Source organism: Pezoporus flaviventris, unplaced genomic scaffold, assembly GCF_033815535.1.
Source record: "Pezoporus flaviventris isolate CSIRO_AGI_PZ_B2104156 unplaced genomic scaffold, CSIRO_AGI_Pfla_v1 ptg000029l, whole genome shotgun sequence".
Lineage (NCBI taxonomy): Eukaryota > Metazoa > Chordata > Aves > Psittaciformes > Psittacidae > Pezoporus > Pezoporus flaviventris.
This window is the reverse complement of record NW_026892577.1, coordinates 9,920,346-9,933,949: the sequence shown is the minus strand read 5'-3', so window position 1 is coordinate 9,933,949 and position 13,604 is coordinate 9,920,346. Positions and strand designations below refer to the sequence as shown.

General features: G+C 44.5%; 1 protein-coding gene across 2 annotated transcripts in view; it reads left to right on the top strand.

Annotated features, from left to right (window-relative positions):
* The first annotated feature begins 721 nt into the window (after positions 1-721).
* Positions 722-13,604, top strand: part of NEURL1 (neuralized E3 ubiquitin protein ligase 1) — a 159,307-nt gene continuing 146,424 nt past the window's right edge. Inside the window, exons 1-2 of one of the 2 annotated variants that reach the window (XM_061458840.1) lie at positions 722-992; positions 1,622-1,689. Coding sequence is in view for 1 of the 2 variants with exons in the window: in XM_061458837.1 (XP_061314821.1) it covers positions 908-992 (85 nt within the window). In the remaining variant the exon portion in view is untranslated. The remainder of the gene's footprint in view (positions 993-1,621; positions 1,690-13,604) is intronic. The other variant, XM_061458837.1, reaches the window with a different exon arrangement.

Sequence of the window (13,604 nt, the reverse complement as noted above, 5' to 3'; positions counted from 1 at the left end):
TGTAACCTCAGAACACTTCCCCTTCTCCTCTGAAAGTTATGTACTTGGGTAGCTTCAGAGAGCGGTGGGCTGCTTGCCCACCTGCTTTGCCTTCCCCTGAATGCTGCTCTGACATATTTGCATCCATGAAAATCCTAATTGCTTTAGGACAGTTGCATCCCAGCAGAGCATGCCTGCTTGGATGTTCCTGCATGATGCAGCTTCTTTGAGGGGTCTGGATTCTGGAGTCAGCCGCAAATTTCCTCACTGAAGGGTGTTGGGGAAGTGGATTCAGGGCCAGCAGAAGTGAGGGAGTAGCACTGTCCCAGGGAGGTAGAAGTGAGCCAGGGTGGAAGTGAACCACTCCGAGAGGTGCTTCCTTCCTGGGCCGGAGAGGGCAATGATCCCTGATGCTGCGGCTGCCTCTTGGGGCATCGTTATGGTTTGAGGGGAAGACTGAGCCGCTCGGTGCTCTTTGGGGGGGGGGAAGCTGACTGTCTTTGCTGCCGGTACCCCAGGGACCCCGCACCGGGCGGTGCCACCGCCCTACCGGGGCGCCCCGGTTCGTGTGCCCGGCACCGATCTGAGGGTGGGGATCGGGAGAGGGACCCGCGTGCCCCTCACCTGTCACAGCAGAGCTGGCACATCTGGGCGAAGCGCGGCACCGCTGCCCCCCCCTTCCGACCCTGGGGCGCAACAACTGTCTCCATGGCGACGGGGCGCGGCGGGGGGGCCGCGGTGCCGCCGCCCCGCCCCGCAGTATCGAGCCGCGGCGGAGCCGAGCGGAGGGCGGCGGAGCGGCGGGGCATGGGGCCCGGCGGGCGGCGAGCAGCAGCGGAGCTCTCGGCATCGGAGTGAGCGCTGCCGCCGCCACAGCCCCCGGGGAGAGACCTTGCGCTGTGCCGCCCGGCCCGGCTCGGATGCCACCATGGGGAGCCGCTTCTCCAGCATCCCCGCTCTGCCCCGCGGCGGCCAGGGCCGCCTGCACCGCGCCCGCCACCACCGCCTCAAAGGTACGGCTCTGCCGGCACCCCCGGCAGGACGGGCACCCCGGGCACCCCCAGCATCCCCGGCGGTATGAACAACCGCGGTACCCTGCGGCATCCATGTAGCCCAAATCGGGATGAGTGCCCTAGGCATCTCGCGGTGGGATGGGTACCCAGGCAGGGCACAAACCCTGGGCACCCCAGAGACCTCAAACTGGGATGAGACGCCTAGGCACTCACAGCACCCTGAGCACCCCACGCTGGACGGGTATCCCGGGCACCTTGGGACAGGCTTGGTTCAGTGGGCACCTCGGAATGGGATGGTTCCGTGCCTGGCACCCTATGGCCTTTGGCTGTGTGGGCACTCCCGCCCTGCTCCCAGCCCTGCCTCTCCTTCCCCGACAATGCCTCATGGGTGGCTGATCGGTGCACAGGCTCCCCTGGCAGTGGTACCCCAGGATAGCAAGGGACAACAAGTCAGAGGAATTGGACCTCCAAAGAGTCCTCAAGTGTTTCTTAGTGGACAAAAGCTTTGCTTTGGTGTCTTTTCTGGGTACTCCAGGAATATATCTATGTGAGTGAGATGGTCAGCCTTCTTTGGAGGAGGGCAGGGGGTATTCGGGGCTCCTCGTCCAGCTTGTTCTGTTCTTTACAAGGATGAAATCCCTTTTCAGAAATGCTGGGGCACTGCTGGGATCAAATTGGATGGGGATCAAATTGTAAGGTGTGCAGGAGTGAGTTCCCAGGGTCTCCTCTGACCCTGCCCTTTTTTGCCCCCTTTTGCTATAATCTGGGAGGATCGTAGCAGGAAATAACTTGTCATTCTTGAAAGGGGGCTGTAAGTGTTCAATGCTACCTGGCTACCTCTTCACTAAGCGCATTTTCACAGCCAAGGGCACTGGATGTTTGGGTAGAGGATGTCAGACATCTCTGTAAACAGGGAATGAGGGAAGGTGCTGCACCCACAGCCATTTCAGATGATCAAAACTTGTTGCAGCTTCCCCAGTATGTTGCAGAATTTGCAGCCACCAGCATGGAAAATAGGGATGCTGCTGTTCACCCTCAATTTACGGAGCAGTTGGATACTTTTTTGGCATGGTCACGGGGAGTGGAAATGGTTAATGATGAGCTGTTCAATTGGTTGTTATATTGAAGGATTTTCTGATACTCACATTGTTCTTCCATTACATCTGTCTGCTCCCTTCCTCTGTACTTGGATGATTTGAAACAGTTGTGTGAACTGAGGATGACTGTATCATGGCTTTTTGAATGGTCATGTAAGGAGACCCTAGGAATGCTTACTGCTCTGTGATGGACTAAGCCAGTCTGAAACTCAAACCAGACAATGGCTGTGCTTAAAATTAGACTTGCAAGGAGGGGGCTGCTGAACCCTAAACACTGAACCATCATCTTCTATCAATGCAAACATGAAAGCACACGCAGTGCTGTAGTACTTGGTATGCAATTGTAGACTGCCAGGGAGGATTTGTCTCTTTAAGAATCATGCTGTCAGCTGGAAATCTTTCTGGAATAACCTTAAGCAGATAAGAATTTATAAACTGGAGCCAGAAGGGACACTGCCACTTAAACCATTATCTGTGGCTTATGTGAGATTTTGAAGATGCTCTGCATGCATCACCTGATTTTTCTTTTTGGGGGATGGGGGTGGGTGTTTGTTAATGTCAGTTTGTTTCTTTCTTTCTTCGTTTCATTTACGTTGTAATTACATTTCTACCTGTGCTGGGGAAGCAAGCAGAAATGTTCTCGAGACTGTAATGTAGCAGAACACTGAAATACTTCTGATTTAGAGTAAATAGTTAACAACACATTGCCTTTGTTGTAAAACCCAAGCAACTGCCAGGGACAATATGTGCCTTTTCTGTCTTTTTTTGAACCCGGGCTGCCTCAGGTCCTACATTTAAATGCAGAATAAACAAGTCTGATTGCATCTGACAGGTTCCTGTAGACTGGTCTGGAGGCATAGCAGCAAAAGTATGAATGTCACACAGTTTTGTTACATATCTGCCATTTAACAGTTTGTAAAGCGTATTTTAATGGAAGGTCCCCAGTTCTTCCCTCAGTATCTGGCCCAGTGTTAAGGATATTGAACTTTGATAATTTGGCCGCCATCTAGTATTTTCCTTCTGTGGCGAGACCTCTTCCTAACCTGGTGCCGGGGTGACTGAGGTTCATTCTTGCTGAAGGATATGCTATGATTGCATTAAGCTTCCTGAGTGGTCTGGGGACTCTGAAGTCAGTCCCCAAACCTTACAAGTTTATCTCTGCTGTACAAGAAATAAGACCTCCACACACAGTAGAACTGTTGCCCACATGTACTGGCAAATTTTATACTTTCCTGTTAGTCGGGCTAAAAATGGTCACCTTTAGATAAATATATCTTTTGAAGACCACGTGATACTTTTGATGGCATTGAAGGCATGACACAGAAATATCACTGAAGACTGGCATGGCTGGCAGAACACTTGCTTTGTTTTTGATGGTGAGGGGAAGAAGGAAAGCATCCAACTTGATTCTCAGGCTTCAGCTGCAGTTTTAAAACCAGGTAACTGAAATAGGCAGGTCTTTACTGAAGGTGCCAGCAACAGTGAACCTGGAACCCCAGGAAGATGATTTTAGAGTTGCTTTCAGAGTAGGACAGTACTTCAAAATCTGATTAAGTCCAGCCCTTTATAAAAGGACTTCACATTGCTGTTCACTAGGGACTGCTAGACATGAGCACTTTGGAATTACCTAATCTGGAACTCATGGCTAGTGGCTGGCAGGAGGTTGTCACTTTGTGCTAACTCGATGGGGCGGTTGAGGTGAGATTAATTCCAGCATTCCTGTGAGTATTTCAGTATTTCATAGACGTGGCTATTTCTCTAGGGTGGTGGACAGTGATGTACTTTCCTCATGCTGAGCAAAAGATAATGATTATCTGGTAACAATCTCCGTAATGATGCCACCAGATAAACTCCAGGTATTTTTGCTGTCTACCCTCTGTGAAATATGGTTTGCAATAACTATCAAACAAGGTGTGTATGGTTTTTTGGAGTGGATCTGAGTGGGGAAACTCCAGCTGTATCTAATCTTCTGGATTCCGAGTTGAAAAGATCAACCTTTACATCAGTGGCTCTGTGTACTGCTCATTTACTAGTGCAGGGCAGTCTGGCTTGAACTGTCCCAATCAAGGAGACATCTACTATTTCTCAATACATATATCTCCAGTTCAACCCATCTTTGTGCCCTAGGATTCTTCCAAAATAGTCTATTCAATCTCATTTCTTAATGTTCCTTTTTAATTCTGGTGTAGCTCAGTAAATTACCCTTCTTTCCTAGTGTTACATCTTGCAAATCTCTGTGGCTATTGCATTTCTTTCTTCGCTACTCCTCAGCTTTGCAGGATAAGTTTAACTCTCTGTACTGTGATGTGTGGACTGTGTAACCTGTTAAGGCTGTTGTGTAGCGCTCAGATTTGCTGGTCCAGGATGCTAGAAATGCAGGTTTTGCTAGCCCTTGGGCCAGAGGTGAGGCACAGGACCTGAATGCCATCTGCCACGCACCATGGGCAAGCAGCTCTTCATTCTCACTTGTCTCCATGTCCTCAGCTTCAAGAAGGCTTAGCCATTTATGCGGTCAGCAGATCAATATGACATTGTGAAAGCTAAGGAGTATTAATGTCTCCTCTCTTAAGTCCTTTCCTCCAGCCTCCTACTCAGGTTTGCTTCAATTTCCTGAGGTCCATCTTGCCCTGGAAGGTAAACTTCCATGGTGAGTGACAGCAAGCAGGATTTCTTCCTGTTGGTTTTCTTGTGGGTTAATACACCTGTGATATTTATGCAAAAGAATGCATGCACTATATTATACAGAGAGCCCGAGCTAGTCAGAGATCCTCTTTTCATCAGTGGCTGATTACTCATGGGTTATTCTTTATTATTTGTATTACAGTGGCATCTGGAGGCTCCCATTGAGATCTGAGTTGTGTTGTGTTCTTCCATGGTCCCCTGTACTTACTGCTCATTCATACAGATAGATCTTACTCGCTTGCCTGGGTGATCTCTGTAGGATGATTTGGGGTTTATAATTCCAGATTATCTCATGAAGCAGACTGGCACCTTGGCAGGACAGTTCTTAGTCCTGTCTTTTGCTAGGAAACCTGGAGTCAGAGTCAGCAGTTATTTGCTGAAGGATGTGACTTACTTTCTGGCTGCAAGCTCCCAGAAACAGTCTGCTCTGCAACACTTTACTAAGGAGGCAGGGGCTTTGCTGCTTTTCCTGGCCCATAGGGGATACCAGTCATGCTTATACAGTCTTTGCTTGCATTTTTGCAGTTGCTGTTTCAAACTTTATATCCCACTGACACATAAATACGTCAGACGTTTTCACTGGTATTTTATGAGCTTCTGAAATACATGCAGAAGATAGTAATCTGGCATCTGCTGCAGGCATTTTAATAATTGTATGTTGTTGATAGAAAAGACTACCCTGCTGCCAGCTCCATTTTGTGCACTCTCTAGATAAAACTAAGTGGGGAGTAAAAGGACATCAGCAGCTGATTTTCATGGGGATTAGAAGTTGGGGTGCAAGCAGCACACCAGGGGGTGGTGCCAGTAGTAATGCTGTGAGAGAGCCTCAGCTCCCATTGCTGTCATAACTGGTTCTTCTTTGAAGTACTATTTCATTTTCTCCCAGCCCTACAGACTCAGAAGTTTCATTGTTCAAGGCTTTGAAGGATGCCTCCTGCTTCCTGTCCTTCTGCTCTCATTTTGTCCTGGCTCGTGCTTGTTTCCCTCTGACCTGTCAGTGTGGCTGGGTTGTAGGTATAAAGTTTTTCCTGCCTGAGATTCTCAGGTTATATGACCTTTTCTCAAGCACCAGATTTTTCTCCAAGCTGTTGAACTTTGATTTATTGCGTTTAAACTGCCTACAATTCCTCAGTCCTCGAAACACAGCAATTTATCAATCCTACTTTTCCTTTCCCATCGTCTTTTTCATAAGGTGCTGAAGGCTGTTGGTGGAGCACATTGTCAGAAATTCCCCAGGAAATCATGTGGTGCTTTGCCCACAGGTGATGCTCGCTATTTCTCAAGGGCAAGAAAGGCTGCCTTTGAAAACCAGTAGGAACCAAAACATCAGTGGGATGATTGAGCTGAAAATGTTAATGCAAGGCTCAGTGGCAGTTAAAAAAAGCAAATGAAATACTAGAAACTACAAGGGAAGCCAAACAGAAGAAAATAGAGGCCATGATTAGATTGTATACATCTGAGTATTTTGTGTAGTTCTGGTTCTTCCCCTTTTATCATCTTAAAAAAGATAAAAAAGAAATGGAAAGCATTCACAAGAGGGCAACAGGGACAGTCAAAAGGCTGCATTATGGAAGGATTAAATAAACTAGGACTCTTATGTCTGGACAAAAGGGACAACTAGGGTGGGAAATGACTGGCATGTAAAGAAGGGGTAAAGCTCCACTCTTCACTGTCTCTTCCAGTACAAGAGGCCATCAAATGAAGTTGGTAGGTTCCAGCTTCTTTTGAACAAAAGGAGACTTTAGCCATCTGCAGTAGCTAGTAGCTCTGTAGAGCTCATTAGTAGTGGATGTTATGGATGCTAAAATGGGTCCAATTTTATGGGAGATTGGAGGCCATGAAAGAGAAATCATTTGAAGTTTGCCACGTACAAAGACCACACACTTGTCCTGCTCATATGAGCTTCCCAAGGGTGTCTTTCTAAGGCTACCTATTTTTAGATGCTCAAGATAATGCTGAAATGAGAATATAAAACTTCACGTCAGTGAAAACTGGAGCTGGGTTGTTGAGACATTGCAGGGGTAGATGGGGAGCGATAGAGCCTGCTCTGGTGTTGGCTGATCTCTAGCTGGGTCCATCCTCTTTGCCATGAATGTCCTCGCCTGGGTGTTTACAGAGTGGTTCATTGATATGGCAGCATCGAAGTCCAGGCTTTATCCAGGAGACAGTAGAGATTGTGACAAAGTCCATGTGCAAGCTTTCTTGGATGAGGCTGTGTCACTTTGTCACTTTGACAAATAAAGGTACTTTTGCATTTGTGGCTGTTTTGGAGTAAGAGAAAGCAGGTTCTTCTTGCTTACATTGACCTCCTGAATGAGGAAGATGTAAGTAGCCCCCCACTTCATTTTGTTTCCTAGACTGCTGACATAGCAGATTTTGTGGTTATCCCCTTATCTGAGAAGATTTCTAATGCAAAAGCTTGGAAAATTTCAGATTTGGCATCTGTTCTTACCTACTGCTGCTGGGATAATTGCAGCAACTTCTGCATCGCTGAAATTATTGCCCGTGGCAAGTGCATAAGTACATGTGGCATTTATGGTGCATATCTTCCTGGTGGCTATTCATTTCAAGCTGGGGATCCACACATGCTCTGACTTGGTCTGCCTTGAGATGTTAGGATATCCGAGTTAATCCGTTTCTCAACTGTCCCAAGAAGTGCAGTCTGCAGCTCCTGTATTTTGTGATTGTCTCCATCCAGAAATGGTTGATCTAAGATTAACTTTAATAATGTCATTGTGCAGGTGCTCAGTTATGTACCACAAATGGACAAATCCCAAAGTAGTTCTGAGGATGTGAGCTGAATTTTAGCTGAAACTTTGGGTCTGGCAATATTTAAAGTTTCTGCTGTAACTGTGACATGTCTACATGAACCTGAACTACCTTTTAACCTAGGTAAATAGGGTATTGCTAGCTGTGTAGCTGGGGAGGAGAGCAGCTACTTGAATACTGAGATATTAGTATGAGTATTGGATACTCATACTAAGGTCTAGGTTGATGAAATTATGCGGTTAAAATTGAGGTGGGGTAGGTTTTCATCTCCATTTGTTCTTGGGGACCTGCAGCTGATAAAAGCATGTTGTATATAAGATTCTTGTTAATGTTTACACTCCTGGTTATATTTGGCCTTCCAGGATTAAAACAGGATTGTGTTTTAAAATGACAGGGTGGAGCATGCCACCCTGGCAGTGTTCAAGACCAGGTTGGACAAGGCCTTGGGTGATATGGTTTAGTGTGAGGTGTGCCTGCCCATGGCAGGGAGGCTGGAACTTGATGATCTTAAGGTCCTTTCCAACCCTAACTATTCTATGATTCTATAGTGGGATTATGTTTGTACAATTCTCCGTTAGTCCACCTTGGTTCTATTCTTTGCTAAAGCATAAGGAAGGATTCTCTCAGAAAACTGTCAAGTTAAACCTCAGGGCTATTTAATACAAAACTCTGAAAAGTAAATGTAAATAGTTCTTACCCAGTCCCAGAGATAAAATACCATCAGATTTTTTAGTTAAAAAAACTCCACTTAATATAAATATTTTTTTGGAAGAAAACAGTAAGAAAATTTTAGACAAAAGAAATTCTAATGTACTGGCATTGCTTGCAGTCTCCTTCCTCTGTTCCTTTGTATTCAGTATTTGAGTTTCAGACTGGTGACTGACACTCAGATGTTCCTGCATGTGTGGGCTTACTGCAAGTGCATGGGCATATGCAGGGATTTTCTATTGATTGTTGAGCTCATCATTTTTATGATATGGCCAGAACACATGATGTTTAGCATCAGGGCTTGAGAGGATCGATTCAGCAAAACAATGGCTGGTTAGCTCTGGAACTAGCCAGTGCCAGTGTCAGAAACTAACTAGTGAGGTAGCAGAGGAGTAGCCCAGTTTCTGAAGGGACAAGGGACCACGGGATGCTAAGCACAGTTGGAAATCTGGGATCTTTTGTCCTAGTGAAATTAATCAGGGGCACTTTTGGGGTATTGGTTTCTTACTTTAAGAGCTGAAAAGGAGCTTGAAAGTCTTTGCAAGCAGCCCCTCTCTGGACATCCCTCTGGCTTCACCATACTTGAAAGCTGTAGCTCTCACCCTGACCCAGCCAGAAGAAATGTAATCATGTTATGCTTGATTCATTCCAATTTACATTTACTTCCCTTATGTCAACATATAATTTAAAAACCGCACTGATCATCTTTCATCCTCTGTTAGGCATAAAGTTCTGCTTCATTTCCATTTAACTGCTACTTGGATGGAGACATGACTGAGTTTTGTGCTTTGCTGCTCATCAACACCATTTAATGTAAAGCTTAGTGGTAGAGTTTTAACTTGCTTCTGGACAGACTTTTGTCAGGTAAGCCAAGCAGCCACAGATCCAAAGCTTACTTTACCACCCAGATTTCAACTCTTCATCATAAGTTAGTTCAAATCTCCTCATTAAGACATACTGTTTAATATAGCATCTAATTGTATTGGTATCACTTGGGATTTCTTTGATTTGAGCAACTGGTGCCATTGTGTTTTTCTCTATGTCTCTATCTATCTTGCAGGACCATTTCTGTAGAGGCTGAATGCCTTTTTTTTTGTACTTAACAAGTAATTACTAGGTAGGAAGGGAAGAGATGGTTTCCCATAGAAATATTGAGTCACTGTAGAAGACAGGATACAAATAACTGTAAATCTTGCAAACAGAATCTGCGTATTACGTTAGTTACTTGAATAGATATGACAGAAAATGGAAAAGAGAAAATGTGCCTCACTAATTGATTATGTTGCAGAATTTCAGCAAATACAGAAAGAAGTAGTTGAAATAATTTACTTTCTTTATTAAAAAATACAGTGAAGGTATAGTGAAGGTATTAAAAGGGACCTGGGTAAGCTGTGATGTTAACACTGGATTTCTCATTCTCACTCCCATCTCTGTATATCTTTTAGTGTACCTGTTTTAATGGACAACCCTTATATGTTTACATTTCTTACAGTCATAAAATGAAGATGCAAAACCTTCTCCCTATTTAAATCATAGAACCATAGAATGGTTTGGGATGGAAGGGACCTTAAAGATGATAATCTCATTTCAAGCCCCCTGCAATGGGCAGGGACACCTCCCACTAGACCAGGTAGCTCAAGGCCCCATCCAATCTGGCCTTGAACACTGCCAGGGATGGGGCATTCACAGCTTCTTTGGGCAACCTGTTCCAGTGCCTCACCACCCTCACAGTAATGAACTCCTTCCTAATGTCCAGTCTAAATCTACCCTCTTTCAGTTGAAAGCCATCATCTGTTGTTCAGTGCTTTTCCTTTGGACAGTTGTTCTCAGAATTTATTGGTATGAGGGGAAGACTTATCAGAGAGATTCAAAAGCAGCTTGAGATTTCAACCAGAGAAGTCCTGCAGCTGGGACCTGTAGCACTGAATGAAGTGAGCTCCGGTTGCTCTTTCCCGCACAATGTGTGTCTAGTGGCTGAGCAGATATTGTCAGTCTCCAGTTGTCAGTCCAACATGAAAATTTACTGAGCTATGGGTGGGAACAGAGACTGAGGGTAAACTCCCAATTTGGAAATGTTAATGCTACATCTATTATTAATAGCCCCCCTGTGAAAGAAAAGATGCGGTGGTGCAAAGGAAGCTCTGACACGGGGAAATGGCAGGCAAAATTGAAATTTCATACTTGCCCATGGTCTTACAATAAAGGTTTTGTGATACACACCCAGCAATGCCACTATAGATAGTCTCGTTATCTAATCTTCCAACTTGGAATATGACAGAAGATTACAAGTAAGAATACAGTTCATAGCTTTTAGCTATTTCCCACTGCTTCCCTTGCTTCTGCTGGAGCATTACGGCTGTGCCCCGTGTAATTTACATGGAGACAGCATTATTGAGAAGTACAGAATGTCACTAGGAGGAGGAGGGTTCAGATAAAACCCAGAAGATTTATGACATAACTTAGATAAGGCCATGTAGGAACTGAGATGAGGGAAGTAATGACAATTTGTAGTCCAACGGCGTTTCTTAGGGTGTGGTGAGAACTTCTTCATGCCAACTCCATTGAGTCAGATATGGAGCAGGGCATGTTTTAATACAGTGTTCTACATGCTTGATTGATCGCAGAGGGAACCCTTTTGCTAATATATAATCCAGACACATCATACACTATGGGTTTTGTCCACATGGGTCTAGGACCTGATCCAAAACCAACAGAAAGTCCTTAGAAAGTTTCACAGAGGCATAATGAGAACAGAGAAAACCTTTTCCCTTTTGATCTTGCTTCCCATGGGAGAAAGAGGAGTGGGCTGATGGCAAGAGGGATACCTCCTCTCCTCCTCTCTCTCTGCCTTGCTGGTGATGCAAATCCTCATTTCTAACCCTTCCCTGGAGCCTTCCCTGGCCCATTTTACATAGGGCACCTGAAATCAGAGAGGAGAGCTGAGTCCTGGGAAAGCTTCCCTTGAAATTCCCAGCTATAACTGACCTTCTGCAGCCTTTGTGTGTTGACATGAATAACTCTTTCCCCCACAGGACTGCAGACTGCTTTCTACAACACAGTTTTGGTGGAGTTTTCTTGTGGTGGCCATGGGAGGAAGCATGAGGGAATACAGCTGTTGCAGCCCCATGAGACTTGAACCATCCTCTTTTTGCTTTATGACAGGAGTTAGGAAGAATATTTGTTTGAATGTTTGAATGTTTGTTCAGACCCCACTGCTGACACACATGGCTCAGCAGCTCAGCAGAGTGTGGTGGTGGGCACACACATATTCTGCAGCTATTGCCAGCTACAGAAATCCTCTCTGTACCTTTATTACACCTTCTTATGGAGGAATTAAAGCAATGACAACACTTGAGGAACTGAGCCTCACTGCTGCTGTTGAAGAGAGGCAGGAAAAAGCTTGTGCCATCCCCTCATCCTAAAATAGGCTGATGTCTAAGGAGGTGAAATGATTTATTTATATTTTGCACAACAATTCATCAGGAGAAAGACTCAATTCATCTGCTGAACACAGTAGTCCTACATCCATTAATTACCATAGAGTTCATGTGATCCAGTTCTGTCTCCTAGGGAAATGCTGGGATTTGAGGTCTTCCCCCTATATTCCCAGTCCATCAATGCAGCTGAGCAGCATTCACCCCCATCTGCCCACATCACCCCCTCCTTGCTTGGCAAAGCATCGGCGGCATCCTTCTGAGAGGAGGCAATGGTGTTCAGCTACCACTGACTCACACACTTGGCTCTTCTGTCTCTAGCAGCCCTCTGAAAAACATCCTTAAATATTGTTAAAAGCCAAAGGACATACCTGCCTGGCTGAACTGGCACCCGAGACTGTTAGCAAGCTTTTTACCAGCCCAGATTATGGTATTTCATCTTAAATTCCCAGGTATAAGCAATTACAAGGGCTGGCTGGTGAAATGCTTTTTGGACATGGGCTTTCTCTTGCTGTAGCCTATTCAGCAGGAAGGAGAGTTACTTTCTTGTGATTAGATTCTGCAGGCATATGAGATTTGTTGTTGGAACAGAGGTTTTATATATAGTAAAATGCTCCCAGGTGTGCTTTTAGCAATGCTTCTGGGCTAAAGCAAATATTTATTAATAAGAGTCACCCAAACTATATTATGCACTAAAGCAGAGCTGGAACAGGGTGCTTTTGCTCTGATTCAGAGAGCTGATTGAATTCAGTGACAGATGCCAAGTATTTATGTCCTTGCTGAGTTTATCTGTTAAATTTGAAAGTGTTAAAAGCAGGACTTATTTTTGGAGTAAACATATTAAATAGTGATGAAGATTTCCAGCTTGGTGCTGGTAGGATGGTATTATATTATTATGTGTTTGTCCGAAAGTGTACTGCTCAGACCATCAGAATAGAAAGCTGTGGGGGCAAGAGTTTGCTCTAGATTTACACCAGAATACTTGAGTTCAGAGAGCTTGGTAGCATAAAGAATACAATTTATTCTATATATACAACTGCATATAATATATTGTTACACAATTGTAATATTTGCTGTAAAGTTCTTGACAGTTGCCCATATTTATGCATTAACATGGAGAGTATTTTAATTTTAAATATGTTTTTTAGCATATTGACGAATATCCAAAATCTAAAGAAGCCGTTATTGGCTTTGGAAACCACTGCAAACACACCTCTTTTGCTCACTCTCCTTCCTAGCAGTATTTTGTGTTTCTTTGATTAATTTATTCTATTACTTCACCTAAAAAAGCCCCCATTCTTTATTTTTGTTTATAGCTTGTTTCTAGTTCTTAATGGTTTTAAATTCTTTTGATTTTATCATCACCTAATTAATGAGTATTTTACCCTATTAGTCATTATTTAGCCTTTTAATCTTTCCATGGGCCTTCTTGAAACCCTTGAATGGTGCCTCTTTACAGCTGAACCAAGACTCAGGGTGAGGATGAACAGCTGACCCATAAACTTCAGTCAAGTTGTCGCATTTCCAGTGCCTCTGAGCCATCTTGTGCCTCAAAAATTAATGCTATGTACAAATTGCCTTCTGCCATGCTCCACCAAATACTGAGATGCTGTAATTATTTATGACAGTTAAAATCTCCTGATGTATTCAAATAAAAGCCAAGCATATAGGGAAAACACGTGCTGTGGAGGAAGGTCATAGTATGAAAGAAAAGATGGCTTGCTTTGTCCGCAGGTCACATTGACAGGCAAGCTAGAAATACATGTAAGAGATGCAGACCCAAATGTGTTAGATTTACGGGGGAACTCCGTAGCTGCTGCCATTGGACTATTTTCAGGTGTTTGGATGAGTGAATGACCCAAATATAGTTTAAGCCTGTGACTCTTTCATTTTAATAGCAATATAAATACAGTAGGTGAAGG